The following is a 25,563-nucleotide window of genomic DNA, read 5'->3' on the forward strand; positions in this document are numbered from 1 at the left end:
AGTACATAGGGTAAAAACTGGCTGGTGCTGTGTGTCTGTGTGTGTCATTTAATTGTAAAGACTGATTTCTGTCTGTAAAGACTCCCTGGGTTTGAGAAAGGCGCCGTACAGTATGTGACTAATAATAAAAAGTGCTTGTGTAGGTACTGCTGACATCTAGTGTCCACATTACGCTAATACAGCTTGCGAGTGAGCTTCAGTCAGCTTTTTAAACAGACTTAGTTAACTGAAGCAGAGCAATATCTTTCAGTTATACGAGAATTAACGTTTATGGAGACCTATTTCGTGTTACGCCGTCGCAGCTTTTAGTGATTTAAAACTATACTGTTATTAAAAAGTATTGCCTAGTCGTTATGTGACTTTTATATTAAAACGTTTGTTGGCTTGGCGGCCATTTTTGTTGTTTTGAAAACCAGTTTCCAGCTTCACCCCGGTTTGTTTAGGCGGACTACTGCGATATTGTAGTCAGGAGTCCTCCAGCTGTATTAGTTTATCGTTGAGGCAGAATGGAGAGGATGGCCTCCACTTCCTGTGATAAAACATTAGGCTCGAAAAAGAAAAATGAGAAGAAAATTGCGTCTAAGGAGGAATATAGATTACTGTCTAATATAATGGGTGTCATGAATAACTTGAGAAAGCAGGTAGGTTTAGCCCACACTGTGTGCTGGCAGTGAGAAACGGTGGAAATTTGTGGCGTTTGATTTGAACGCCTCATAGTCTAGTCTAGTGTAGTCTAATCTAATTAATCTGTTATAAGGCAGAAATAGGTCACTGATCTCTTGGATTAAGTCAGTGTCCATTCAGTCTAAGTACATTTTTATGCAATGTAACCTAATCTAATACCTAATGTAACAGTGACTGGCAAATTTCAGATACAATGCGCCACTCACCTACAAACATGTCGGACTGGAATTAATCTGTTATTGATTTGAAAACGTTTCTTTATTAATCAATGTAATAAATCATTGTAATATGTCGTGTATCCCATTCTCACGAGTTCATTACGTTGCACATCTTATAATGCAACACTTAAGACTATGCAATCTACGTTGCACACAGAAGACCACCAGGATAGACGACTGGGTTAAAAACTGAGGTTTTGGTTTTTAGGGTATTTTGTGCGACGTCAATCTGGTGGTACAGGGCAAACACATCCCCGCACACAGAGTGGTCCTGGCCGCTGCAAGTCATTTCTTCAACCTCATGTTTACCAGTAAGACATGCGCCTCTTGTGGCCTGCTCTTTGGTGTTTCATGATGATTACCTAACTAAGAGTGTTTGATGGCTGGAATATAGCCTACTGGACATATTAGTGTATTAATGTATAGAAGATGGCTGATGAGAATGAGGTCATACTGGCCGTGCTGCTTGTTTTGGGTTTGAAGCCAGAGGATCTTTAAGGTGACTGTTGATGTCTCTGTCCCAGCCAACATGATGGAAGCCACCAAACACGAGGTGGAGCTTGGTGGTGCTGAGCCCGAGATCATTGAACTGCTGGTGGAATTTGTCTACACTGCCCGGTAAACAAAATGAATCTGTTTGATGTACAGTGGAGCCAATGTTTCCAAACAAGTTCTGCATCATAATCATCATATTTGCTGAGCTACTGAGTGTCGAATGCATCTCTAATAATGGGCCTTGATTCTGTTTTCTTTGTGTGTTGAAGAAAGGCCTAATCTTCCATGATGGTATTTTTTTTTGTCCTAGAATCTCTGTGAATAGTAACAATGTCCAGTCGCTGCTCAATGCTGCCAATCAGTATCAGATAGAACCAGTGAAGAAAATGTGCGTGGACTTCTTGAAGGAGCAGGTGGACGCCACCAACTGTCTTGGTAAGGCCAGTCTGACTGGTAAGAGCTCACTGCTTTCAACAGGGAAGTGTAATGGGAACCTAGTGATCTGCAGTGGGAGGGGCTTGCGGTTCATATTGGGCCAAAGCAAAAGAAGCATCGCTCCTCTGACATCTCACGTGAGTCCTCGGACGTCTCACGTGACATCTGGTTGCTGTCTCTACAGGCATTAGTGCGCTGGCCGAGTGCCTCAACTGCCCGGAGTTGAAGACGGCGGCGGACGAATTCATATACCAGCACTTCACGGACGTGTACAAGCTGGACGAGTTCCTGCAGCTGGACGTGAAGCAGGTCACCCACCTGCTCCACCAGGACACTCTGACCGTCCGTGCCGAGGACCAGGTGAGCATGGCTGCCCGAGGGACGGATGTGTTTGCACCCGCCATGCCGAGGAGCTGGTGGGTCGGGCTTCTTCATAAGCAGCACCAGCAGATTCACAATGCTATATAAGTACACAAAGATAAAGGTGTAGGAAAGTGAATCCAGTTCAGTTCAGTTCAATGCAACTGTCCCTTATGTTCTGCAGAAGGGTTTGTTCCACTGTTGGGGCCACGTGGCTGTTTAATGTGCGCGTGTGCAGATTTACGACGCTGCGGTGCGGTGGCTGAAGTACGACGTGCTGAACCGGCAGCAGTACATCGTGGACATCCTGAGCAAAGTTCGCTTCCCTCTCGTGTCCAAGAACTTCCTCAGCAAGACGGTCCAGGCTGAGCCCCTGATCCAGGACAACCCAGAGTGCCTCAAAATGGTCATCGGTGAGTCGCCGTGGACGATGCAGCCAGAAACGAACCCAGTTGAGACAAAGGCATCGGGTCGGCTTGGTTATCATATCGGTGATGGGAAATTTCTGATTGTTGCGAGTCGTGAAAAATCCATTGACTCTGCTTGTGTGTGTGTGTGTGTGTGTGTGTGTGTGTGTGTGTTTGTGTGTCAGGTGGAATGCGCTACCACCTCCTGTCCCCCGAGGACAGGGAGGAGCTGGGGGAGAGTAGTCGTCCCCGCCGTAAGAAGCACGACTACCGTATCGCTCTGTTCGGCGGCTCGCAGCCCCAGTCGTGCCGCTACTTCAACCCCAAGGTGCCACCAGAGCCAAACCTCTGCCCCAAATACCCGCTCTAGGGGGGCAAATGAACCCACCTCTGCCCCAAATACCCGCTCTAGGGGGGCAAATGAACCCCAGTAACACATGTGAGATCGCATTACACTGCACAGTTTTGTGTGTTGTCTTGTTTTCAGACACAGTACTGCAGGGCTTTCAAAACTGGCAAAATTGAACTGTGGCTTATGAAATGTGTGCGAGATGAGTGCACGTTGTCCTCAGCCTGGTCCAGGATAAGCGTGTGACCCAGTGTGTGTCGTTAAGCCTCACTCCGCACCGTTGTTCCAGGACTACAGCTGGACAGACATCCGCTGCCCCTTCGAGAAGAGGCGTGACGCGGCAGCCGTGTTCTGGGACAACGTGGTGTACATCCTCGGGGGGTCCCAGCTCTTCCCAATAAAGAGGATGGACTGCTACAACGTGGTGAAGGACAGCTGGTATTCCAAGCTGGGGCCTCCGAACCCCCGGGACAGTCTGGCGGCCTGTGCCTCCAAGGGGAAGATCTACACCTCCGGAGGCTCGGAAGTAGGTGAGTCAGCAAAGGATGTGGAGACCTTGGCCGGTGCTGACGTGAAAGACTTAAGATGCCGGTCGTCGTGCTGGGTCTGGAGACATCGTTGGGATTGTCGCATGTTCCCCCGTGAGCTTTTGTGATCCAGACGCTAAGGTTGCTTGAAATTCCACGTACCCGTTTGGTCGGGACATTTCCGCAGCTATGACACCGTGTGTGTGTGTGTGTGTGTGTGTGTGTGTGTCAGGGAGCTCTGCGCTGAACCTGTTTGAGTGCTACGACACACGGACGGAGACGTGGCAGAACAAACCCAACATGCTCCAGTCTCGGTGCAGCCACGGTTCCGTGGAGGCGGCGGGTCTCATCTACGTGTGCGGAGGCAGCCTGGGGAACAACGTGTCCGGCAGGGTCCTCAACAACTGCGAGGTGTACGACCCCAACACAGAGGAGTGAGGACCGCCTGTCTTCAGACCGCACACGCCCTCACCCCAGCCAGACGTTTAGAGGGAACGTTAGATGACGTTGTCTCGGGGTGTCTGCTGATCTCATCGTGTTCTCCATCTACATAGATGGAGAGTGTTGTGTGGCATGAGAGAGGCTCGGAAGAACCATGGCCTGGTGGTGGTCAACTCGAGGATCTATGCCGTGGGCGGCCAGAACGGTCTCGGTACGTTTTCCCCCTCTGCAGTACACGAACACGAAGGGTAAACGGTAGAAGGACAGAATACAGTTGCATGAAAAAGTATGTGAACCCTTTGGGATTACATGGTTTTCAACATAAATTGGTCATTAAATCTGTTCTGATCTTTATCTAAGTCACAACAATAGACAAACAGTCTGCTTAATCTTATACCACAAAACATATGTTTGCATGTTTTTATTCAACACAACATGTAAACATCCACAGTGCAAGGTGGAAAAGTATGTGAACCTTTGGATTAAATAACTGGTTGACCCTCCTTTGGCTGCAATAACCTCAACCAAACATATACTGTAGTTGCAGGTCAGACCTGCCAACGGTCAGGAGCAATTTTGGACCATTCCTCTTCACAAAACAGTTTCAGTTCAGCAGTATTCTCGAGATATCTGGTGTGAATTGCTCTCTTGAGGTCATGCCACAGCATCTCAGTTGGGTTGAGGTCAGGACTCTGACTGGCCCACTTCAGAAGGTGTATTTCCTTCTGTTGAAGCCATTTGCTTGTTGATTTGTGTTTTGGGTTGTTGTCCTGTTGCATCATCCATCCTCCGTTGAGCTTCAGTTGGCACACAGATGGTTTTCCTGCAAAATGTCTTGGTAAACTTGGAAATTCATTTTTTCGTTGATGATGACCCTAAGGCAGCAAAGCGGGCCCAAACCACGATGCCCCCTCCCCCACCATATTTCACAGTAGGGATGAGGTTTTGAAGATGTGTGCTGTGCCTTTTATTCTCCACACACAGCGTTGTGTGTTCTTTCCAAACAACTCTTGATTTTGGTTTCATCTGTCCAGGATATTTAGCCAGTAGTGCTGTAGAACATCCAGGTGCTCTTCTGCAAACTTCAAACGTGCAGCAATGTTTTATTTGGAGAGCAGTGTCCTCCTCCGTGGTGCCCTCCTCCGTGGTGCCCTCCTCCGTGGTGCCCTCCTCCGTGGTGTCCTCCTCCGTGGTGCCCTCCTCCGTGGTGCCCTCCTCCGTGGTGCCCTCCTCCGTGGTGTCCTCCTCCGTGGTGTCCTCCTCCGTGGTGCCCTCCTCCGTGGTGTCCTCCTCCGTGGTGTCCTGCCATGACCTCCATTCTTGTGTAATGTTTTACGTATTGTAGATTTGTCAACAAACATTTTAGCATGTGTCAGAGATTCCTGTAAGTCTTTAGCTGACACTAGGATTCTTCCTCACCTCATTGATGATTCTGCGCTGTGCTCTTGCAGCCATCTTCACAGGACGCCCACGCCTAGGGAGAGTAGCAACAGTGCTGAACTTTCTCCACTTGTAGACCGTCTGTCGTACTGTGGACACATGAACATCAAGGCTTTTAGAGATACTTCTGTAACCCTCTCCAGCTTCATGCAAGTCAACAGTTCTTGAACGTAGGTCTTCTGAGGGCTCTTTTGTGCATTAGGCATTATTCACATCAAGCAATGCTTCTTAAGAACTGCTCACTCAAATGTGATGTGTGGTTTTATAGGGCGGGGCAGCTTTAACCAACACATTCAATCTCATCACATTGATTGGACTCCAGATTTGCTGACACCTGGCTCCAAATAGCTCTTAGAAAAGTAAATTACCTAGAGGTTCATATACTTTTTCCACGCTGCACTGTGGATGTGTACATGTTGTGTTGAATAAAACCATGCAAACATAATTGTTTGTGTGGTATAGGTTTAAGCAGACTGTGTTTGTCTATTGTCGTGAACACATTTAATCCCAAAGGGTTCACATACTTTTTCATGCAACTGTACACCAATCACAGTTCAGTTCACAAATGAATAGTGAGCTCAGCCGTTCCAGAGCATTGTGGAGGACCAGGTGGTGGTTTAGATGAATCACATCATTTACATGATTCAACACATTTAAATGGTGCTGGTAGCACTATAACCAGCTCGTCTCAGAAAGCCTGATGGCTGATCATGGATGAAACGTGATTGTGCAGGCGGCCTGGACTCCGTGGAATACTACGAGATCGGCAGCAACGAGTGGAAGATGGCCTCGCCCATGCCGTGGCGGGGCGTGACGGTGAAGTGCGCGGCTGTGGGCTCCGTCATCTACGTGCTGGCCGGCTTCCAGGGCGTGGGCCGGCTGGGCCACATCATGGAGTACCACACGGAGACGGACCAGTGGGCCACGTCCAGAAAGGAGCGGGCCTTCCCCGTCACCAGCTGCCTCATCTGCGTGGTGGACACGTGTGGCGCCAACGAGGAGGACATGAGCTGCTTCCTGGAGCCCGTAGCGCCGGCCGCCTCTTCCTCGGCCCCCTCCTCCTCTTCATCGTCCTCTTCGGGACACGGACAGTGCTGAGGCTGGAGGTTTCCGAATGGCACTTGTGTTGCCCTCTGCACAGACGGTGATTTGTTGTTGTTGTTTTTAATGGTGTTTTTTGTATCGGTGTTTCTGACGTTAAAGCATCCGAAAAGAGCATTATTGTCTTGTTTGAACTGACTTCAGCGAAAGAGTGTAGAACTTGAGAACCTTCCGGCGTTAGGTCTGTCTGTCTTTTTGTTCGATACTGAGTTTATGTAACGTAGTATCATTAATGAATCTTAGGTTCTCAAGCAGGAGATCATGGTCCATTGTTATTCTTTAGATTTTAAGTTTTAAGCATCATTTGTTTTACTGCTTTTAGGTTTTAAGCATTGTTAGCTTTGCTCCAGTTATCCTCACATCTCGCATCATTCAGGAAACAGGACATCTGCTCTAAAATGTCTTGCGTAACGTACACACATCATGCAAATCTCTATTTATCATGATCACAATAATATATGCTGTTTAAGAACAGTCACATTTCACACTACAAGAATCATTTGAGGGCAATGTATATACTTTTATCTTGATCCCGTGGATAAACGTCAGCCAAGATGATTATTGAGTCATTTACTATTTATTGTATTTGTTGACTTGAAGTGGATTGTCTGCTGATTACGACTGAAGTTGCGGACTTTCCAAGTTTCCAGGAATTTGTGAGAATGATATAAATTATATCATTTAATAATAACAACACTACGTTGTATGCCATAGAGAGCTTTGGTTAATGTAACTTTTTGAATTTTTTCAAAAGCTTGAAAGAGGCCAGTGTGGCCCCTGTGACAGGAAACAAACTGATCTGTACACTGGGCCCTGCTGAAACTGTGACTGAAGTTCAAATGGCAGAGTCTGAATTTCATTTGAAGTAAATTTCATTTTATTGATGGACTAATTTTTTAAGAAATTGTGTATAAATGCAGTACAGGTTTCTTATACACGGCAATCTGTGTCTGCATCCTTTCATCTTATTTTACATAGGAAATAAGACTGATGTAGAAATAGCCCTTCAGGGTTTATGGTGAAGAGGTTTGTGACTTTTCCCCCATTCACAACTGTATTCACAACTCTTAGTCTCTTAATGTTCTTATTATTCTTAATGGCCTTAGAGATGAGCAGGAGATTTGTATTTAGAGACATTGGGGAGTTGTGCAAAGATGTTTTAAAGAAGTCTAATAAGTCCTTAATAAGTTGAGTAAATCTGAGTTTGCACTACTGTTTAGAGTTTTGTGCCAACAGACAACTGAACTTATGTGCCAATAACGATTTATAAGAGAATGTCAGTTTGTCAGGAAAAAATAGGAAACATTACAATGAAACATGTCTATTCTTAATAAACTGTACAAACAAGGCAAGATATATGAATGTTTTTATCACACTCATTAGCAACCTTGATGAGTTTTTGTAGGTTTCCGCCAACGTTTAAACCACGCCGATTCGTTACCAGGACATCCACGTACCGCCAGTAGATGGCGCTCCGTCCTCATTTGTGCATAATTACGCTACATTTTATGAATACATTTTTGATAACAGCGTTGATAACAGGTGACAGTATAAGAATGTTCATTCACTAAATGAAATTTAACATGTTCTGAAGTTTCACCTTGTCTACTTATTAAAAATGGACTGGCTGGGTCCCACACCTGGATATTTGACTGGAGGCAGTCAGAGAAGCGCGGTTTTCACAGGAAGTGTTGTGTAAAATGGGATTTTAGTTTAGCAATCCTGCCTGCGTGCGAGTTGTGGCAGCTGAGGACTCTGAATGTAAATGTATCTGACGCCTTAACGGGGGTTGCTGTCAACGGAAAGGATTTTCAGGTTTTAGGAACTAAAGACGTTTACACTCGTATGACCGATGCCTCATGGAAAATCAACGAGATCTCTCAGGTTTGTTACCGTTTATTGCTCAGTCTGGCGAGAAGGTGGTGTGTTTTTCCTGCGTTATTTTCTCTGTAGTCCCAGTTTTGTCAGAATTACACTTTATGAAACGAAAACGTTCCTATTTGTATTCTTTATACCGGTGTAACAGCTACATTTTATTCGTATTCGTACAATTGTGTGATACACCATATCCAGTAATACACGGCGACCATAAGTTCATAACAGTACGTTAATTGTTTATTTGGTTTGTTTTGACAAGAGGGACGATATTAAACAGAGACGAGTGCTTTAAAATCTTGACACGGTCCACGTACGTCGTTAGGGCAACAGGAATGACATAAACGTACCAAACTGCGCATGTTTGTGTTGTTTTCATGTAGGTTATGTTCTCAGTCACTGGCGTCCGTCAGTAAAGGAGCTGCCTAGTGTGTTTGTCTAATTAGCCATATTCATCTTTACACGTAGGCTACACACTCCACCTTAATAGAGTGGAGACACGTACAACCAGAGTCTCTCTGGCTCTTAACATTTCACTACTATGAACAACATTTCAGTGGGATGAATGCGCCCTCTGTCTCGTTTCATTACTTCACCCCTGTACAAAAAGCCTGTTTGGACCGGACGCCTGGTCTGCCCGAGCAGGGATGTAGCTCCCTGCTGTTCTCCAAGTTGGAGTCAGTCGCGGAACCGCCTCGCTACGTGAACTAATGATCTGTCTGCTAAATGAACCCAGATGTTGAGCTGGGAGCTGCACATAAACCCGAACCAGAGTATTACACAGAGATACAGAAGGTGCAGTCAAGTACAATCAAACACTGAGCGTGTCAAAGTGAGTGTTGACAGTTTTAGTTATTGAACACATTCATTTTTGGTGCTTTAGTGTCTGAACTGTGTGCTGTTGAAAACGTGTTGTCCACTTCCATCATTGAAGTCAGGTGATTGTCATTGAGTCGTGTGTGTGTGTGTGTGTGTGTTGTATCAACTTTCCTTTTCCTGACCTGTTTTTTTTTACCAGTGGGCAGGTGCTTTTTTTAGACTCTTTTAGACTTTTTAAAATTCAAAATGTCCATACACCGTATGTCCCCACATCTTGTGAAAATTTCTTCAAGACATCACAGGTGGATACCTCATGTAACTGATTAAGAGAACACCAAGACTGTGCTAAGCTGTCATCGCAGGTGGCTACTTTGAAGAATCTAAAATCCAAGATGGTCAATATTTGCTTAAGACAACTTTATCACATTACCACGTGTAATTAAATTGTTTTGATACCTGCATTGCTTTTCTAACAAGCATAAAATAGTAAAAGAGTAGGTGTGTCCAAAAGTTTGACTGGTACTGTAATAACTGTTTACACGTTTATGAATACAGCACATAGGCCCACTAAAAAGAGCACAGGTGCCCCATAAACTGCAGTTACATTAGTCAGCTAATGTACATTAAACTGATGAAAAGGCACATCGCCTGTAGCTATAGCTGTAAAGTATGTGAACCAATTGTAAATGATATACATTAAATGATATATAGGTATACTTCAAATCCTTTTAGAGTAGTAGAGTAGAGAGATTTACTGTCATTGTACATGATACAACGAAATTCTGAATGGTATCTCTTAGTCACATAAAGAGATATTAATATTCAGAGATAGCAGTCATGTTCTGTATATGCCAAATATAGAACTGGAAAGACCAAATATAGTTTACAGCCAACATACACAAATTCATGCCTGTAAATCTCTCTATGGTGTTTATTTTAGTAATTGAGATATCACACAATCTCATTTTATGTAGTATATCTAGGGGGAAGTATACAATGGCAAGACTCCGTTAAAACAGAGTAGCTCATTCTTCGGGTATTCGTTGCTGTGACGTTTCAGCTGGCATTCATATCCTTTTGTAAAACTTTCAAAAACGGCCTGAATGCTCTATTCAGTGAGATTTTGTGTCATGGTTCTGATAATTAAAGGGGAGGAGGAGTGACCCACTCTCGGGCCTTTGGGACGGCTTGCTGGGTGAACGCTACTACTAATTAACTCCGTCAGGCTGGGGACTTTACTGCAGCCACACTCCTAATTTATGTCCTAAAAGCTTAATTAGAAAATATAGTATAATTGTTTGTTAAATATTTAATTATTTAATATTGAATAATTAAGAAATAAGCCATATTTCCTTATTCATTCTTAGGTAGGTTTGATTACATTAGGCACTGTAATGTGAGAAGCGTCTCTAACTTTTTCTGATTTTCCACCACACACTTCTGTCTCCTGTTTGCTGTGATCCGCTTGATCTGTCGTGATCGTTTTCGACGTGTGCAGTGCGTGCTGATGACTGCAGGTCTTATTTCCAGACATGCAAAGCGTGCTTAATGTTCTCCACACTTAGCCGTGCTGTGTGTCGTCTCTCCCCGCAGGGCGGGCGGAGGGTTGAGTGGCCGGGCCATGCCGTGCGGCGCCGTCTCTCTGGGTTGTTGCGTTCCCAAAGTGTGTTCCCCGACAAACAGGTGCCATATACCTGCTTTGGCTAAGCCCATCCAGCACTGAAGCAGTGTGTGTGTGTGTGTGAGAAAAGGCAAGGTCTGTTCGGTGGATTACTCACAGCACTACTGATGGCAGATAATATCCCATCGGGCCTGTTGGAGGCTTGTGTGGTCGTCGGAGCGTCTACCGATCGTCTCAGGGAACTTTGCCAGGTACTGTGACTGTGATTGTTATTGTACAAGGCCAGAGCAATGTTGGCTCTAAGATGTCTTCTAGCAGACCCTTAACTAAATCGGTGCCTTTACATAGAAGCTGTGTTCGAAATAGCCTACTACATACTACTGGCGTACTGCTTGGGCCCCAAATCAGTATCCAGTATGCAGTATGCGAATAAAAATTATTTTTCCAGTACCTGAAACATCCCCGGATGACATACTACTTCCGCAAAATATTCCAGTACACGAACAGAGCTATCTTCGTTGTGTACTGCACCCCATCATGCAACGCTACGTTCACGTGACCCTGTAGTATTCTTTGCTTTTGTCGCATATCAGTAAGCTGTACTGCATACTACTACGAAGACCAGTATGCAGTATCCAGTATATACTGAGTGCAGTATGCAGTATGTAATAGGCTATTTCGAACACAGCCAGAGTGATTGTAATTGCTATATGATTGAATGATCGAATCAGTATTAGCATCTAATTGTAGTTCTTTCTTATGCTGAGGTGCAGCGCAAAGAGACAGCGCTCCCCCTGCTGGAGGCTGAGGTATTGCAGGTCTACGCTCCCCCATTTGTGGCTAAAGAAAGTGTCACCGATGGCCGTGCCCAAGCCTTCAGCAGAGTCCAGAGGAGACGCTCCTTTTTGAAGAAGAAGAAAGATAGACCTGTGATGTCCTCCAGCGATGGGACCAAGATCAGCAATCCTGAGGCCCACTCTGGAGATGATCTTAGCATTCCTAAAGACATCGACCTCATTGCTCTGCCCCAGCTATGTTTCCCAGGTGATTCTTCTCCAGATGTTCTCAAAGACGACTAAAGAATATTCCAGAACGAGTTATGGTGATGATAATGTCTCATTTCTCATTGGTTAGGTGGCTTGAGAGTAGCCAGTGAGAGTCAAAAAGACTCCTATCATTTCCTGGTCTTCACGGATGTCTTTGGAAACCAGACACACGGAGTGGTTGTTCATCATTACAAACCCATACAGGTAAAACTATTTATAGTTTGTTCTGGCAACTTCAGTGTGCATAACACACATTTGTATGTCAATATGCCATAACAAGCATTTAACATGGCAGCTAAATATAATAGGTGGAAATAATCCTTAATGTAAAAAATTATTCTTATTTTATTACTTTTTTTTTATTTTATATTTATTATGCGTATGAAATCTAAATGTATAAAAGTCTATAAAATCTGGATTTTTTTTTTTGTCTTAGTTTTGCCTGGACACATATCAAAATGGCCACCGTTCTTCCAAAACACCACGCCTGTACACTGCCTTTGGCATTTGTGTCATCTCTAAATACCCTTACTACAGTGCCCTCAGAGACTGCCTGTCCTCGTGAGTACCTCGCCAACCTTTAAGCTTGACTGGCATCAAGCAGACCATGAATATTTCTCTTTAGCAGAATCGTCACTGCATTGACGCGGTGCTTTAAAGACTCGCTGACAGTCTCTGCCGTCCATACTCCCAGGTTCCTTGTTCATCTGAAGATGTGCCGGATGCCAGAATTTGATGAGCAAGTGAAGGAATTCTCCGCCAAGCTGGCACTTGTCCCCATCCCACCACCTGGACAGCTGCAAGTGGTCAGTGGCTTGACTGGGAACTCCTTTGACATCATGTCCTATCATCAATGTTCCAGTCATTTCTTATGTTTCCTCTAACTACTTTCAGTTGGTGCCCTCTGCTCAGTGTAAATTAGAAAGCCTGAATTAGTTTCTATAAAATACTAAGGCTAACAGTTAAAGGCAGTGTTCCAGATATATTAAGACTTGCGTGAATGTTTTGCTTGGGGATTTCATCAAACAACCAGCTGTAGTGCTTTGTGCTTTCTCTTTACAGGCCTTCAGCTTCAAACCCCTGCAGATCGTGCTACTCCCTAGAGAAGACATGGACTGGCCTGTCGTAGACCTGGACCTCCAACTGCCCTTCCTGTGCTTTAGACCCAAGCAGATCTTGCAGGTCTGTCACTCGACCACAGCTGGGCACTAGTCATGCATACAAAGTACTTCCAAACCTTACATTTACCAATAATGCAAATGCTCTTGGCGAATGTGGTGCCGTGACCCGTATTTACGTGAATGAGAACTCGTGTCCAGGTGATCTGCAGCATCCTGCTGGAGCAGAAGGTAGTGTTCCTCTCGTCGGACTGGGCCCGGCTCACGCTAATGGCCGAGTGCTTCACGCTGTTCATCCGCCCGCTACGCTGGCAACACCCGTTTGTGCCCGTCCTCTCCCACCAGATGCTGGACTTCCTCATGGCTCCCACCGCCTACCTCATGGGCTGCCACCCTGACCACCTCAAGGAGGTCGCTGAGGTGAAGGGAGCATTTTTGGTCATTTTGCTTGTAAACATAATCGCTAGTGTCACAACACATTAACATTTTAAATGATGGTTGTAATCTATCTGTGTCGCATCTGAATGGTCTTTGTCTTGGAACGACTATTAAGAAGATTTAGACTGGCCAATGACGAGCAAGGCTGCTTCTTTTCTCCTGACAGGAGATAGAGGACCTGATCCTAATAGATATTGACGATGGATCAGTTTCGCCCTCGTGTGCAGTGGAGCTGCCAGACATGCCTCTGACTGCGTCGCTCTGTTTTAAAAGACGGTAAGAGGGTCTGCATGCTCTCTGTCTGCAGAGTGCTATCTATGGTACATCACAACAGCAACTGGACACCGGCATGACGACAAGTGGTGGTGTGACGGTGATGACAACTTGTCTACGTCCATGTGCTTCTGTGCAGGGTGGAGGGCCTGCAGATCCACTACGACCTGGAAGTGTGCCGGCAGGGCAGCGTCACGGACGTCGGGGAGCTGCGGGCGCACCGGAGGCAGTGGCAGCGAAAACTTAACTCCGACATACTCAACGTCACCCTCGAGCTCATCGTTAACATATTCAGGTCAGAATCTTCAGCCTTCTCGAAGTTCTACTTCATGCTGCAGACGGCGGCAAATCGGATCCGTTTCAGCGCTGACGGAATGCGTAAAAAGAATCATTTATGTCAAACAATGAAAGAATCCTGATTTATGTCCTTGTTGATTCAGTGGGCGTCTCACGGATATGACTGCCGACGTTTGGAAGGGAGACATTGTGTAAATTCTTGAGCGAAATGTTTTTGCGTTTCCATAATGAAGCCCTGTCACAGCTTGTTTCTTCCAGCTCTAGGCTTCTGTTTCCTCTGATAGCTCGTTGGAATAGAGAGCTGTTATGATTGGAAGACTTTCTTTGTGTATTTTCCACACTAATAGGGAAGTCCATGATCACTTGAACTATGAGCACAGAGTTTTCAACAGTGAGGAGTACCTCAAGTCCCAAGACCCAGAGGATCAGCAGTTTTACCAGAAGGTAAAGCAGTCCAAAACACACGCCCTATGCACAAGTGTAGCATCAGATGCTGTACACTCATACGCTTCATATTTTGTGACGCATACAAGCAACTCTTGCATACTGTACGCGTTAATAGCTTGTGTGTGTGTGTGCGCGTGCGTGTGTTTGCACGATTATACAGGTTTTAGAAACCCACATCTTCCATTCTTTCCTGCGGGACCGTTTGAATAGAAAGATGGACGCCTTCGCACGCATGGAGATAAATACTCGGTCAGAAGCTTACAGGTATACTAAGAAACGCTCACAACAATTCTAACCTTCTCCTAGACTCTTTCATATATGGTAGGGTCTGTAGAAAACTTGGTGTTCTTCTGCAAAATACCCAATGTAGTGTTTTTTCATGGGCTGTCACACTGCTGTTGGACACTATACATAGTAAGACACGTCTGTCTCTCAGACTGAGAACCATGTCGGACTCTCCGCGGAAGCCTGTCATGCAGGAGATGGCACGCAAGCACACAAGTTCGGACACCCCCATGCGAAAGTGGCTGGGCATGAGCCTGCCCAACCTGCTGGAGGAGCGCCCCCTGCTGGCCAGCCCTGTCCACCATCTGTCCTTTAAGAAGAACTCTCCTCTGATCAGCAAAGGTGTCACATGCAGGCCAGGTCAGTGCTTCGTTACTGATTTGTGAAGTGGACGTTTTTTATTTGCATTGGGCCTTGCTTTAGTACAGATGGTACTGACGGCTGTTTTGAAAACAAGCTGTGGCCCAACATACCAGAAACGCACACAGTTCCTGTTTTGATTAATAACAGAAGGGTTTTTTTTTTCCAAGACATGAACCACATGGCCTGAAATCACTACTACTGTAGTGTTTAACAATAGAGAGAACATTAAATTCATTAGTTCATTAAATTAAGAACATTGAGATTATTAAATTAGCTCATCTCAATGTTCGATCTCTTTCTAGTTCTTAATTAGTTTTTAAATGCAGGTCGTAATTTTGCTTTTAACAGAAACCTAGCCAAGTTAATGTAGTAGTGCAACTGTGATGAGCTTCACCAATGCTCAGTTTTATAAATACCTCACTTAGTTATTGTTGGTTAATATATGCAGACAACCAACAAAGATAGTAATGCCACAGAATTCTATTGCCATATTGGACTCTTTTATAACTGAGCCTATACTGTCATGGAAATATCCTGAACTTGGTATCTCAGAACATCTCGATATTTCAACCACTCTCAGGATGTAGCTCTTTCAGACCTCTACTGTACTGTATACATGTGCCCCTTGAACAAAATGCACAAAATGTCTGGTGAACTTCCAGTTTTTTCTGGCAATGTTTATCTTTTACTGTATAACTTAAAAGTAAATCATGACCAATTATGCAATATGATGCAATGAATTTGTATGTTTTGTCACCAGAAATCGTTATATTAAACAAGCATTTAGTAATTCCAGAGATGTCCACAAAAAAGCTGTGTTCTCATCATCCCTACATTGGAGATAATGTGGTCCAAACCTCCTAGTTCATGGGGATAAATGATAAAACCTTAATTCATTGAGACACCTCAAAACATCTACCTGCAAAGCAATAAAAAATGCTTTATGCTCAATAATAACAGATATTACACACAGGAAATGTCAGGCACCTTTCCATGTACATTAACGCTGCAATTGTTAAACCCCTCCTGACAAAGAAAATGCATTTGTGTAAAAAAAAAAAAATCCTAGACCCATTGTAAATCTATCAGATTTAAATAATTGAGAAACTTCAAACAAAGGACTACTTTTTATATTTAAACAGTTATTTTGACAGTATATGGCAGCAACTGCTTTGGTGAAATAGACAAACATGTATCTGAGTGGAGTCCTGTGAGCTGTGGCGTTCCCCAGGGTACGGTTCTAGGACCACTTTTATTCACTTTATGTATGTTTCCCCTTGGCCAAGTTTTGAAAGACTGTAGAATCTTACAGCTATGCAGATGATGCATTTCATACACTTTATGTCTCACCCAACAAATATGGTTCTCTTGACTCAGTATGTCAGCTAAACATAATTCATGTGTTCATGAATGTGTAAAAACTAAATTTATTAAATTATAATTATTATTAAAAAATATATTTTTTGTAAATAAAGAGGAAAGGTGTAGATTTTCTGTTTATCTTAACTCTACAGCCCTCAAATCAAGAGTTCACACTATAGGTGTTCTAATTGGTCTGATCAATCATGTTAAATCAAGTTCTAAATCAGCATTCTGTTATTTCTAAAAAAATGAACAAAATGTATTTAATTTTGTCGATAAAAGACCTTGAGAGATGCATTCATGATTTCTTTTTCCAGGAGGACTGATTTATGTATGGATCTGGCTTTTGATTCCAGTCTGATAAATTAACAAAGTTCTTACTAGAGCCAAAAGAAAAGAACACACCGCCCCTTTGCTTTAAACCTTTTACTGGCTCCCAGTTTGTTATAGAACTGACTTTTACTACCTGGCCCAGCAGACATCTTGAATCACAAAGAGCTCAGCAGTTTATAATGCCAAAGGTCGACACTGAGAACGGAGGATCCGTGTTTAGATTCTGAGATGTTGTCACAGAATCTCAAAAGTTACCTGACTTTGTACATCTTGGTTTTATGAACTTTTTTTCTTTTATCTCTTTATTTTAATTAATAATTTCAATATTTAGCACTTCATTATTTGTCTTCTATTTAGAAAAAAACTATAATTAAACTGATTTATGTGCAATTTATATTTCAACAGTTTTCAAGCTTCCCACAAGGACAGTAAAAACGTTCAAACTGCCTGAATTCCCTCCTCCTCTGGCATACCAGTACGTTCAGAACTACTACTGCGAGCTCATTGGCCTCCTGAGCAAGGCCATCGACGTAGCATCTCCGGATGACTCCGCCCTGCTGGCCCGTTACTACTACCTCCGTGGCCTGGTGAACTCCGTGGCCGACAAGCGTCTGGATGCGCTGACTGACTTCCAGAGCCTGCACAGGATGGACACGGACGTGTTCCCAGCCGAGCTGGTGGCATCGCTGGTGGCCTCGATGCGCCCGGACGAGCAGGCGTTGGCGGAGAGGCGACCCGAGCTGAGGAGGCTGATCAGCCAGACGCAGCGGAGCAGCGGAGGGACGGCCCGGCCCGATGACGGCGGCGGCTCGGTGAAGAGGTTCGAGCTGCCGCGAACACACATGCACCTGGACGACTTCGTGCGGCGCGTGCAGGAGTCCAGGATCGCAAAGGACATCGGCACAATCCGGCGCCTGTTCGATGCCCTCACCGTTGGTGAGTAGTGCTTCTGGGAGTGAGACAGACGGAGAGTGAGAGTGAGACAGATGGAGAAAGAGTGTGAGGGTGCACAGGGAACTGATTGAGCAGCTCAGGTGAGGACTTTCAAAAGCATAGCTCCAGTGTCTGACTCAACGACGTTTCCTCTCAAGTCTGACTTGATGACATTTCCGTGATCCTGATATTTGTCCATGTTTCTCTTTGCCCAAGAAGAACAATCGTCTTAATTTGCTTCTACTATGCTTGATTTAAGGAAATCAGATTGAATCTGTCGTTTTGAAGGGCTGCGTTTAGAACAGTAAAGCCTCTAAAACACCTAAATGAGGTTAGTACAGTGGTGGTGGTTCTTTCCCATTCCTGTACCATGAGACTAGTGGTTCTGAGCCCAAAACCTTGTTGCTAATGAGCTCTAAAACGAGCTGCCCCCACAGAGCACTCTCCTCAGTAGCATGCCTTATGTAGAAGTGTATAGATTCTAGTGGATTGTGTGCACTGTGTGTGCTATCCTGCCATGTCTAGACTGATGAGAGTGGATGTGGTTTGCCAGGTGTGGACCCTGCCATGAAGGTCTCCGCACACTCTGTTTTTTACCACGATTCTTCTCTGGATGGTAAGATTAGCCCATGCAAACGCCTGATTCATAAAGGCTGTGTGTGTGCGTGCACGTGCGTGTGAGTCAGCATGTGTGTTTGTGTGTGTGTGTGAACTGCCCTTTATTGGCGGATGTGGATTTGAAGTGTTTGCTTTCATCTTTTAACCCTGTTAGATCATTAACTCCCAGTCTGTGCTGTCCTAGCTCTTTAGGGGGGCTTACTGGCATGACCCTAGCTACTTATTTTCCTTATTAGTCAAGCATGTTCAATGCAGTCTAAAGTGGTCTTGGAGAGAGATTAGTGGGAGAGGTTGCGTTAATCCATCCTGCCCTTCGGGTGCTTTTGGTAAGGCCCGGTAGAGCCTTTCGCTTAGTTTCATGGTTGAAATCATACTTTGGTCTTGCAGTAAGAATTTTGTCACCAATTGGTCACCAATATATAATACATTGTATTATATATATATAATTGTATTATTTGCCAATAATACAATGTATATGGGTGTGTAATTCGGTGGTGTTTGTAATGATCTTCATGGCCAAATGAAGAATAGGGGAGGAAATGTAGGGAGGAGAGTGACCTACACTGCCCCCTGCAGGTCAGCAGAAGCAGGTGGACCCGGAGCTCTTCCGCATCTTCTACACCATCTGGAAGGAGACGGAGGCGGAGGCACAGGAGGTGGACCTGCCCGCGGCCGTGGTGGAGCGGCTGGAGGCCAACGAAGGCGTCTACAAGCTCTCGTCGTCCGTGAAGACGAGTCACGGCGTGGGCAAGATCGCCATGACCCAGCGCCGCCTCTTCCTGCTCACCGAGGGGCGCCCGGGTTACGTGGAGGTCACCAAGTTACGAGACATTGAGGTGGGGCCGCCTCTCACCCCTGCGGGGTGCGCAGTCTGTTATCGTCACAATGACCGTGAAGGTTTTTCTTCACGTTGCCTGTTTTTCATGAGAAGATCTCCGGCACTTGCTCTCATTCAGGAAGTAAAGATCTCCTCCGCCCCGTTGCTCCTGATGAGGATCCCCTCTCTGAAGATCAAGATCAGACCGGGGAGGGAGACCTTCGAGGCGAACTTGAAATCCGAGTGTGATCTGTGGCACCTGATGATCAAGGAGATGTGGGCTGGGAGAAGAATGGCGGATGAACACAAGGTTCGTCTGATCGGCTTGTGCTGGTGCAACACACTTATTAGAATCTAATTGGAAACTTGCATAGGCATGTCCACAGCTGGGTTACGTCTCCAGATACCTCTGCATGTTTTATACGTTGGCCATCAATCTGGAGTCCGGTCCGGTTTTCTGTCCAATGGTCCCAGTTCTGACTGGGAGCTCCGTGTGCACCCCTTCCTCCCAAGGACCCTCAGTATATGCAGCAGGCCCTGACGAACGCCCTGCTAATGGACGCTGTGGTTGGCAGCCTCCAGTCTCAGAAGGCTATTTATGCTGCTTCAAAACTGGCGTACTTTGACAAGATGAAGCGAGAAGGTGTGTAATTCCATCCTGACCTGCTTCCATCCCGTCTGGTTCAGATGGGATCTTTCTCACCACTTGTATTTATCAGACACCTCAGGGCAATTAGTGCTGATCTACCATAAGCCTCTTCATTTAATAATAAAGCATTTATTTCTGTATAAGTGTAATGTATGGAATAGATAAAATATTAAAGTAAAGGTATATTGTTAAAGATACTTTCCTCAATTTTCAAATGCCTCTGTAAAGTGAACAGTCTAGTCCACTCACCAAGTTGTCTCTCCACACAGTGCCAATTATGGTCCCCAAAACTACCTCGGAGACCCTGAAGCATAAGATCAACCCCTGTCTGGACCTGGCCTCTCCCCAAGCTGTGGACCTTCTCGTCTACACTCCAGGTAAAACCTGGCGTGTTTTGGAAAAGCAGGTGATGCACGACACAGTTGAGCTGGAGGTTTTAAGCTAGCAAAGCACACAAGTTTGTCATTGGCTGGTTCCAACTGCAATATGTGATCGAGAATATGTTGTATGTCTTCTTAAAGTAACCTGTAATTTAAGCTGCCATTCAGAGCTTAGGTCGATGCTATCATTCAGTCATAAAAAGACTTTACAAGTATGATTCTGAGAACATTCTGAATGTGAACAATTGTCATGCAGACCAGCCTGGTAAGACCTGTTCCACTAAGCATTCGGAGGGACTAACGTGGCCGTCTTTCCTGTCCCTGGCCCTTTGCATTCCACCTGATCAAAGACTGACTACGTTGATCATGCACAGACCTTCCTGTTTCCTTTTATGGTCCCAATTAGCAAGAAATCTAAGCGATTGGATCATCTCTGGTGATCTCGGACAAAGAGCTGTGAAGGTTTCCTTTCACCACGTTGTTGGTGGAGCTTGTAATAATTGTGGAATGTCACTACGGCAGACGTCGTCCTGTGTCAGAATGACAATCAGGCTCAGACTGACCCTAACAGTGTAGATCCAGGGTATGATCTGATGTATTTTTGAGCCATTAAGGTTTGACATTGGAAATTTGGCACCATTTCTAAATGTCAGCATCTCTGATGGATCTGATTTAATAGGCAGGCTGTAATATTAAGACACTAAACAAGTGCTTGCATGTTAAGCCTTATGGCACTCCTTCTTGTGGTGTTTGTAAGGTGCGACGTTTCATCTGCAGGTACATTTGTCTAAGAGGGGTGTCACATTCCAGCAAAACATCTGATAAGGGATCTGAGGAATGCCCCCAGGCATGCTGGGACAGTCGTAGCTCTAGTCTGTGACGCTGTCCAGGAAGTTTGTTTGTTTTTACTCTTAACATTACGTCTTGAAGCGCAGCCCCATGAGCTGGAAGGCAGACAGAGGCGTGTTTGTTTTAGATTGAGGTTCGTGTATTTCAGTGCAAAGTGCGTAAGTCACATGACCAAGCTGGCCCACTGCCACTCGTGCCGTACAGTGCAGCCATGCAAAATGTAAACTGCATTAATTCATTATTTCTTCAATTCTCACATGGAAACATCAGAACATGCGTTCCCTAATGTTTTGTTTGGCCGGCCGCTGGTTTGCCGCCCCATTCGTCGACCTCTGACCCTGGCCGTTGTTTGTTGTAGGACAGCTGGGCACGGCCGCCTCAGGAAGCGGCGACGACGGCGACCACCCGAAACTGTGGTGCGCTCTGAGCGACGGGACTGTGGTGGTGTTCGACGCGGCCACCTGGTCCATGCAGCAGAACCGCATTCATGCGGGCTCCTCGCGACTGGTAAGGGCCTTTCCACACACCATCTCTGATGTATACAGGGTTTGTTGGAAAAGCCCATACAGCCTCAGGCGGTGGGCGGTTTAGGTTAGAGACCATTATCCATATGGACGTTTCCGAATGCAACTGCTTAGCCAGAATGCTTACAGCTGTTAGACTGCGGCATTTGCTGCCTCCTGGTGGTTCTCTGCGTTCACTTTATGACATCACAACCTCGTTTTGACTCGTTCAGAACTGCATGCTGGGAGTGGACGATAAGCAGTTATGGATTGGCTCTCAGGACTCTGTCATTTACATAATCAACACCCACAGCATATCCTGCAATAAACAGCTGAGGGAGCACCGTGCTGAGGTCACCAGCCTCGCTTTGGAAGACAGGTCTGATAAATACAGGTAACTCATAATGAAACTGCTTAACACATAATGTGTAACACCTAGTCTCTACACTTGCCATTTATATGAAAAATGTAATTTTTTTATTATTATTTACTGATTAACTTAGGTTTGCTGTGTTTATCCCACATGCTAATTGTAGTCCCAGACGGTAGATATTGTTCCATAAAACAGATTCTGTATCCCACAGAAATCCTGTGGGTTTAAGCATTGTTCCTCTAAAACAATAGCACACCTGATCAAGCAGGTCATTCAATTAACCAATTATCCTAACCAGTAATAATTTAACCAGTCCTCACCCTTAACGTTAAGCTGCTATTTCCTAGTCTGGACCTTTATGACCGCAGAAAGTCCCAAGTTTTGTGTGTTTCTCCAGCTCCAAACACACTTGCACCAACTGCACTAGATCTTCAGGATACAGATTAGCAAGCTCAGGCAGGTTTAGATATGGAAAAGAAGGCACATTTATCAGACTCATGCACGTTTGGAACCAAGATGGATTGCAGATTATCAGACTCGGGCGTGTTAGGATACAAACATAGTGCAGATTAGCAAGATCATGGGTGTTCAGATCTGGAACAGGAGGCAGATTATCAGACTCGGGCTTGTTGGGACCCAAGCCAGAGTAGATATTGGCAGGCACACTCAGGATTGGAACAGAGCACAGATGTGGATCCCTGCCCTGAGATCACATGTCCCATGAATCACGCAATCCCCTTTGCAGCCATTTGGTGGCGTACTCGTGCAGCGCGGAGGGAACGGTGATCGTGTGGGAAGTGGCCACGCTGCAGGTGAAACGCCACTTCCGATTGGCCTGCGACAGACTTCACTCCATTAAACTTCATGACGGGAGACTCTGGTGCTGTAAGTGGCCTTTCGTAGAAAAGTCATGCTAAATGGATTTTGTGGAGATGTCTACCGAGACCTCCGAGTACGGCCCTTGCAGCCATGCGCTTTGTAGCTTTTAATATTTAACAGAATTAAATTACATAGCGAGTGTTTGCACTTCTAACCCATTAATCTTCACTCGGCTAATCTGAGTCTGAGAGGTCTTGGAGAGGAAATGTTTAACACTACACTGAATACACCTCGACATCTGTTCCATCTTTTGGGTTTTGTTGTGCTTTAAACCATGTTTGGGTTTTTAGGTGCGCGAGACTGCGCTATGGAGGTGCGTCGGAACGGCACCCTGCACCGCAGGATAGGTCTTCCCGATCACCTGCGGGGCTACCCCAGTTCCTACAGCAGCTTCCTGGTCCTTAATGAGGTGGGTGGTGCCAGAGCATGTCTCCGCCCCCCGCCCGCTTCCTTCCTGCTGGGAACGCCACACGCTACTTCCTGCACACTGGCCCCGGGTCACACAGTTCAAAATGCCAAGAGGGCTTTTAATAAGCTGCAAAAGTTTTACATACGCATGGGGCAACACAGGATCGTCTGTTGTTTTTAGTGTCCCGATAGTAACGTGTGCAGTGTTCGGATGTAAGGGGTCGGTTCTTGCTAGTGAGCTGTCATTATGACTCTTGTGTTGCTGTTTGGCTGTTGCTCATGGTGCTGAAATTTGATTGGCTGTCATTGCTTCAGTCCATCCGCAGTTGGTTATGGCTGTTTTGTCCCTCCTTATCTGTGTCCCAAGCTCACGTGAGTAGAAGAGTTGAACTGTGAGCTGGTCATAAAAAATCTGATGGAGGTCATCAGCGTTTGGCAAACTCTCACCACTGGCATGAGCTCGGAACAGGGCGAATATTACATGATGTGTGTGCAAACATGACCATCTTAGAGTCCTGGTGTGGCGTGCAAGGAGCCCGATGGCACCCACCTGATTGGCTCCTTCTGTTTCGGTTATGCTAATGTGCGCTGCCTTTCAGAGGGAGCAGGTGTGGATGGGCTGTGCTGGAGTGGGTGAGCTCTACGTGTGGCACCTTGGCGACCTGAGCCGGCCCTTCAACAAGATCCACCTGCCAGACTGCACGGGCGTCGTCTGCATGATCAGGGTCAAGAACCAGGTGGGAGAGCACCTGCAGGAAGAGCGGGCATATCTTACGTGATTACGCTGATTTAAGACCGAAAGAATTTGCTTCGTCTTCGGTACAAGTGGAATGAAAATGGATTCTGTTTTCTCAGATCTGGGTGGGCTGCAATAGCCACAGCGGGGGCAAGTCTCGCGGGAAGATCTACGTGCTGGACGCAGAGCGCCATCGAGTGGAGAAGGAGCTGATGGCCCACACGGACTCTGTTCAGACTCTGTGCTCGGCCGAGGACCGGTACATACTCAGTGGCGCCGCCGGCCAGGATGGAAAGATCGCCATATGGAAAGTAGAATAGCAGAGGAGAGCGGACGTGCTATCTCCAGAATTACAGAAGTATCTCACGGCCCTTGCTGCCTAGCCGCAAGAGCAGACACAAGGGCATTGTGGGTAAATTAATATGCTTCAAAAGAAGTCTGCTTCTCCTAACAGATGCTCCAAGCACAGGAGCCAAGAAAATGTCTAAAGTAACAATGTGAAGCGGTATGGTGCTTCTGATCATCTGATTGTCTCATGAAGGACTTGTAAAAACACAGGAGCAGGTTGATATGAAGGATTCTTTTTGTACTGCACCTTGATGTTTGTTTAAGGGAGTTTTTTTTTCTGTACAGTGGGGGGTGTTATGGTATCAGTATTCATGTACAGTATACCTCTGTATTTGCCGGGCTGTTTCAGCCTCAATGTACTTACTGTTTTGAGTAGACTGTGGCCCTTAGCCTACAGAAATGGACCCATACAGTGCCTTGTTTTTAGTAAACTGACTTTTTACACTTTATGCAGTTTCTTGATTCCGATTTCTTGTGCTACATTGCATTTCATAATGGAACATTTTAAATGCACACATTTATACATTATTATTGGAAAGGTTTTTGTCATGTACTCCATCATGTATGACTTCTTCACATTTTAGAATACTAAAAGGTCATAAGTACATTAATTTAAATCAGATTAGTAATTTATGAAAACCTGTCTGTGATTAATTGGTAATTGCACAAAACTCAAGCAAAAGGGTGACCGTGCGTTTGCCGTGTATGCACCTAAACTCTGGAATAGTCTTCCTGTAAACATTAGATTTGCAGATTCTATATCTTTTAAAAAACTGTTGAAAACCCATTTTTATTCTCAGGACTTTGAAACAGTCCACAATTAAACTTTGAGTTTTGCTTAGGTATGTAACACAAGTAAAACTATTTTAATTCCTTTTATATGTTATTTTTATTGATCGTCTTTTATATTTTTTCTGCTTTATTTTTTTTAGAGTTGTAAAGCACTTTGGAGCAAAGGCTCAAAAAAGTGCTATATAAATTTACATTTACACATGGAGCTGCGCATTTGGACCTTTGAAGACAAATTGTCTAATTTTGAGGAACATGGACCTTGACCAAGAAGCCACCTTAACAGAAGAGTTTCACTTTCCAGCCTGCAGGGGGCAGCAGAGACTTGGCATACAAACAAGCCCTGGAGAAAGAGGAAAAACTATTCTAACTGAATACATTACCAATGGTATCCAGTTTTATATTCAAATGTTAGTACAGGACAAGTGACGATAGTAAGTCTACACAGTACATCTATTGTTTGAAAACCCAGTAGTTTTTTTAATTATGTACATAAGCAGACAGCTGAAGGAAAAGCTAAATCCATTACATCAGTGATGAGGGCTTC

General features: G+C 45.1%; 2 protein-coding genes across 3 annotated transcripts; both read left to right on the forward strand.

The window, feature by feature from the left end:
• The first annotated feature begins 416 nt into the window (after positions 1-416).
• klhl7 (kelch-like family member 7) lies at positions 417-7,805 on the forward strand. Its single transcript, XM_077009856.1, has 11 exons — positions 417-641; positions 1,111-1,213; positions 1,427-1,520; positions 1,708-1,832; positions 2,017-2,192; positions 2,431-2,605; positions 2,785-2,927; positions 3,238-3,478; positions 3,708-3,909; positions 4,030-4,127; positions 6,090-7,805. The coding sequence occupies exons 1-11, from the start codon at positions 507-509 to the stop codon at positions 6,452-6,454; spliced, it is 1,857 nt and encodes a 618-aa protein (XP_076865971.1). The 5' UTR covers positions 417-506; the 3' UTR covers positions 6,455-7,805.
• Positions 7,806-8,004: 199 nt separating this feature from the next.
• On the forward strand, positions 8,005-24,680 carry dennd3a (DENN/MADD domain containing 3a). Of its 2 annotated transcripts, XM_077009857.1 has the most exons (25): positions 8,005-8,341; positions 10,745-11,023; positions 11,546-11,816; positions 11,907-12,022; positions 12,255-12,379; positions 12,513-12,624; positions 12,881-13,000; positions 13,138-13,356; positions 13,541-13,650; positions 13,787-13,942; positions 14,292-14,388; positions 14,552-14,655; positions 14,828-15,036; positions 17,140-17,670; positions 18,221-18,283; positions 18,862-19,121; positions 19,242-19,412; positions 19,616-19,745; positions 20,021-20,128; positions 21,339-21,487; positions 21,717-21,877; positions 22,602-22,741; positions 23,026-23,144; positions 23,743-23,880; positions 23,999-24,680. In XM_077009857.1, exons 2-25 carry the CDS (start codon positions 10,940-10,942, stop codon positions 24,197-24,199), a joined length of 3,894 nt encoding a protein of 1,297 aa, XP_076865972.1. In that variant the 5' UTR covers positions 8,005-8,341; positions 10,745-10,939; the 3' UTR covers positions 24,200-24,680. The 2 variants fall into 2 exon arrangements, with proteins under 2 accessions (XP_076865972.1, XP_076865974.1); XM_077009859.1 differs by lacking the exon at positions 18,221-18,283.
• Positions 24,681-25,563: the final 883 nt, after the last annotated feature.

Source organism: Brachyhypopomus gauderio, chromosome 6 (genome assembly GCF_052324685.1).
Source record: "Brachyhypopomus gauderio isolate BG-103 chromosome 6, BGAUD_0.2, whole genome shotgun sequence".
Lineage (NCBI taxonomy): Eukaryota > Metazoa > Chordata > Actinopteri > Gymnotiformes > Hypopomidae > Brachyhypopomus > Brachyhypopomus gauderio.